We start from the raw sequence: 5,000 nt of genomic DNA on the forward strand, positions 1-5,000 counted from the left end.
TACTATTGATATGAAATGATTTTCTCTTCCACTTTCAATATACCAACTTACCCACTGTTTCAGTTTATAATTACAGGTATTCTTGTCAAAGTCCTAGTTATTTCTGCTATTTTGATACAGATCCACTGACTTGGTTTGCTTTCTGATGTGTGTTGTCTTTGATTTTTCAGCACTTGTACTATGTTTTCGAATACAACTGTACATCGCTAAGTTATAGTTTATTGTAGGTGATCAATTTCTTAATTTAGCCTAGTTCGATTCTCTTTAAGTCAGCTGTGTCATAAAGGGTTCTTCGGCTTTCTGTCTAGTTTCTAAATGTTAATATTATTATTTGTCTTGGACAGTGCCAATAAAATTCTTGCTGTTTCTTTTGTCATTAACGTGACAACGGACTATGTTGGCTATTTTACAATAGATCCTGTGCATCCAGAAGCAAGCTGTGCTGATGTTCTCTCAGAAGCTGCAGGAAGCAGCACACACAGTCAGCAAGATCAAGGTAATAAATTCAAATCACTGAAAGGAAATGTCAGGCTACAACACAAGGCAAGCAAACTCCTTTCATCTTCCCTCCTTTTCGTCTCCCTCTCTACTGATATAACTGGCTCTGCATCTCCGGTATCCTTCAGAAAGAAACTTACAAATTCTATTCCAGATGAGTATTAATTCTACCACAGATAAAAAGTTCATATTTTGTATCTTTGTTAAGTTAATGTCCATCTGAAGTTTCATGTGAGTGAACAAAAGCATACAAGCCTTAACGGTTTTTATAAGGTTTCCTCACAATTAATTTTTTATTCTGACATTTGTTTGTAGTCTGTAAATCTAATATACAATGGCAAAAGTAATATAAAATAAAATAAAGTAAGTAAGGTCTGCAAGTTGCTTAAGTGGATTGCGGTGTTTTTTGTAGTTAAACTATTAAAGGATAAATTTTCATTCAGGGGATGTGTGTTATTTTCCATTGATATTACAAATTACAGTCAATAATAGGGAGAATCCTTATTATATGATAAAGACTGCTTGAGAGAATTGTGTCTTTTTTGGAGTGGATACTTGACTTGTTGTTACAACTTTTTTTTGAAGAAATGATATGTTGTGTTGAAAAGTAAGGAAGTATTTCATGTTGGTTTTGGAACCCGGATGCATGACAGGCGCAAAGATCAGTCTCGAACTTATGACGTTCACTTTTCAATGGGAAAAAGTAATTTGCAATGCTATGAAACTAAATTTTTTTGTTACTGTTATTTGTTTTTCAAATATTGCTGAATACGGGACCTTCCGTGGTGTCAAAATTAAGAACACAATAAGGTTGAGGTTAGACCAAAAAAAAATTAATAAATAAAATACAGGCAACACCTTATTTAAAATTATTTTTGTCTTTTGCAGATTTACCATATTCTGTCAATATTATAGAAAGGATCCGTCAGCTCTACAGTACTCGTGAAAAAATTATTTTTCCTGTTCCATGGCTTGATGACTTCAGCTTTCATCTCGATGACGTTTTTACCAAGCTAAAGATTTTGGGCAAAGAAAAGACAAGGGGAACATTGACTGATGAAATCACCAACATGACAGCTATCTTTAGAGGACACAAGGATTGTGCAAAGCCACGGACTGTTTTAATTGAAGGAGACCCAGGCATGGGAAAGACGACCTATTGTCAGAAACTGGCATATGATTGGGCAATGAAACGAGAAGAATGGGACAAGTCTTTTCCCGAGATTGACGTTCTCTTGCTTTTAAGGTGTCGTGATATCAAAACTGATATCTGGGAGGCCATTGATGACCAAATTCTTCCTCTTGATATTGACGAAGAAGACAAGGAATGGTTCTTCAAGTTCATTCGAGAAAATCAATCCAAGGTTCTGTTAGTGCTTGATGGACTTGATGAAGTGGATTCCAGTAAAGTTGACATGTACAATGACCTTCTGGAAAGTAAAATGTTACCCAATTGCCACATTGTTATCACATCACGCCATGAAACTGGTAAGAGTGTAAGGCGGTACTGTGACACCCTGTGGGAGATTGTGGGATTTACTCTTCAAGACGCAAAGAGCTACATTCTTAAGTACTTTAAAGGCATGGAACACTTGGCAAAAGAGCTACTCAAACAGCTTGCGCTTGACATGAGGAAAGAGGGAGACTTACAAGAGTTGACACGGAATCCTCTTAATACAGCTTTACTTTGCATACTTTGTGAAGATTTCAAGGGTGTACTTCCACCGGAAAGGACACAGTTGTACACAGAAATGGTGCGATGTGTTTTGTTAAGATATGAAAAGAGAAATCGATCATCGACAGGCAGTGATGCTGACCTACTGGAAATTTACAAGGATGAGCTGGTGCAGTTAGGATGCATGGCGTTGCAGTCTTTACGTAAAGGAGAGTTGTTTTTCGACGAGAATGAATTCAAAGGCATTTCCAGTAATTTGATCAAGTTTGGGTTTCTATCGATCCAGTCCGGTGGCAGCAAGAGAAAACCTTCCTTGCGTTTTGGCTTTCTTCACAAGACCTTTCAAGAGTTTTTTGCTGGCTTTTATCTTGCTTATCAGATCCTTGATGGAGACACAGATTGTAAATCAGTAGTGAGCGATGTAAGGAACATGCATGAACTGAAACAAGTGTTTATGTTCATGAGTGGTATTTTGTCCGCAACATCTGAAGAGATGACAGTTTCGTTGGTAAAAAGCATAGCAGAGCTTGCAAGTTCGTCCAATATGGGAATGGAGAATGACAAAGAAGAAATTTTAGAGTTAGCATTTGATTGTATATTGGAATGCAAATGTCATGGAGAGAACCTTCAGTCTAAGTTACTTCAGGCCTTTGGACAGAACTTCCTTATTAAAGATCTCGACTTGAATTATAGATTCAATCATGTGAACCTTTTTTGTGAAATTCTCAAAGTCAACACATGCTTGACTACTTTGAATCTGACTGATAACACAATTGTTAACGCTGACGCTGAATTTCTTTCTGAGGCTCTCAAAGTCAACACATGCTTGACTACTTTGAATCTGACTGACAACAATATTGATAACGCTGACGCTGAATTCCTTTCTGAGGCTCTCAAAGTCAACACATGCTTGACTACTTTGAATCTGGGACGTAACGAAATTGGTACCGCTGGCGCTGAATTCCTTTCTGAGGCTCTCAAAGTCAACACATGCTTGACTACTTTGAATCTGGGACGTAACGAAATTGGTACCGCTGGCGCTGAATTCCTTTCTGAGGCTCTCAAAGTCAACACATGCTTGACTACTTTGCATTTGGTAAGGAACGAAATCGATGCCGCTGGCGCTGAATGCCTTTCTGAGGCTCTCAAAGTCAACACATGCTTGACTACTTTGAATCTGGGACATAACGAAATTGGTACCGCTGGCGCTGAATTCCTTTCTGAGGCTCTCAAAGTCAACACATGCTTGACTACTTTGCATTTGAAATGGAACGGAATCGATGCCGCTGGCGCTGAATGCCTTTCTGAGGCTCTCAAAGTCAACACATGCTTGACTACTTTGAATCTGGGACATAACGAAATTGGTACCGCTGGCGCTGAATTCCTTTCTGAGGCTCTCAAAGTCAACACATGCTTGACTACTTTGGATTTGGAATGGAACAAAATCGATGCTGCTGGCGCTGAATCCCTTTCTGAGGCTCTCAAAGTCAACACATGCTTGACTACTTTGCATTTGGAATGGAACGAAATCGATGCCGCTGGCGCTGAATTCCTTTCTTAGGCTCTCAAAGTCAACACATGCTTGACTACTTTGCATTTGAGTTGGGGGTGATTTCGATTGGCCGTATTCCAGGAGAAGAATACATGGACTGAAAGGTAAAAATCCTTCGTTTTTGCGAAGATTCTTATTATAATAGACCATATTCGTATTCTCAGTATTGGACTCGAACTAGCTTGCAATGGAAGCTCATGCAGGTAAGTCTTTTCAAATGCAAATACTTTTTATTGTTATAGAGCTGGATTTTTTTCCCGACAGCGTGCGCTCTCATTGCTTACTTCGAGATCACATGACTGCTAATAATAAAACTGTCTCCTGCCAAAAGTCTCTGAGCGGGCAACATTGCAAAATCTATGACGTGCGAGGGTAACAGTGCACTGTGACCCACAAATGTTGACCAACGACCGCCGTTGCTGTTGCCGTTGCAAGTTTTTCTTTTTGTGCTATATGACAAATCACTCGATGATTTAATTTTTTTACCTCGAACCTCGATGTTTCCCTCGGCTGCGCCTTGGGGAAACATTGAGATTCTCGGGAAACAAAATTAACTCTTTCCCTCGGGACCAGTCATTAAGTGTTTAATAAATTTCCCCGCATTAGCCTCCATTGCAAGCTAGTTCCAGTGCAATACTGAGATTACAAATATGTTTCTATTGTAAAACGTCTGCTCAAATGCTACTTTAAACATGTGTATATTATCCTTGTTGCTTCAAAACGCCAGACATACCATTTTAAAACAACACTCCACGTATTCTTATTCCGGAATAGGGTTAATCGAACGCACTCTTGGGTTTAAATCAATTATTCTCCCAGATTCGGGTGCTAAATTCCTTTCTAAGGCTCTGTCAAGTGCAGCAAGCGTATTAGGGGTGTCCGGCGTATCAAGGATATCAAGCGTATCAGGTGTATCCAGCGTTTCAGGGGTAACCCTGATACGCAGAACAACCAACAAGTTTCAACCCGTGTCGGCCGTTCCAACCACACCGGTAAAGTATCAACAAAAAGCCCTCGCTGGTCTCCTAAATAAAAGACTAGAGTTGTAACTTTGATAAAAAAGCCGAGTTACATTTTATCTGAAAATATGGTGACATCACGAAATGTATCCATGCAGTGTTGTAAATGTGTTTATATTGTAGGTATTTGTTCTTGTGGATCATCATGGAACTTTTGTCTAGCTTTTTCAATGTTCGTTTTGAAGGCATGGGCTTCTACTCATTTCAATTCAACTCGTCAATCAAGCAATCAGAACCGGTTATTCCTGAAACACAC

General features: G+C 39.1%; 2 protein-coding genes across 2 annotated transcripts in view; both read left to right on the forward strand.

Moving 5' to 3' along the window:
- LOC138022487 (protein NLRC3-like) overlaps positions 1 to 5,000 on the forward strand; it is an 11,449-nt gene that overhangs the window by 6,171 nt on the left and 278 nt on the right. Inside the window, exons 2-3 of the mRNA XM_068869645.1 lie at positions 416 to 496; positions 1,387 to 5,000. The exon at positions 1,387 to 5,000 is cut by the window's right edge and continues 278 nt beyond it. Coding sequence (XP_068725746.1) covers positions 1,569 to 3,734 — 2,166 coding nt within the window. The 5' untranslated portion in view covers positions 416 to 496; positions 1,387 to 1,568 and the 3' untranslated portion in view covers positions 3,735 to 5,000. The remainder of the gene's footprint in view (positions 1 to 415; positions 497 to 1,386) is intronic.
- The window catches only part of LOC138022486 (protein NLRC3-like), a 51,223-nt gene continuing 50,002 nt past the window's right edge, over positions 3,780 to 5,000 (forward strand). The window contains exon 1 of the mRNA XM_068869644.1: positions 3,780 to 3,829. The gene's annotated coding sequence lies outside the window, so the exon portion shown is untranslated. The remainder of the gene's footprint in view (positions 3,830 to 5,000) is intronic.

The sequence above is a fragment of the Montipora capricornis genome, chromosome 10 (genome assembly GCF_036669925.1).
Source record: "Montipora capricornis isolate CH-2021 chromosome 10, ASM3666992v2, whole genome shotgun sequence".
NCBI lineage: Eukaryota > Metazoa > Cnidaria > Anthozoa > Scleractinia > Acroporidae > Montipora > Montipora capricornis.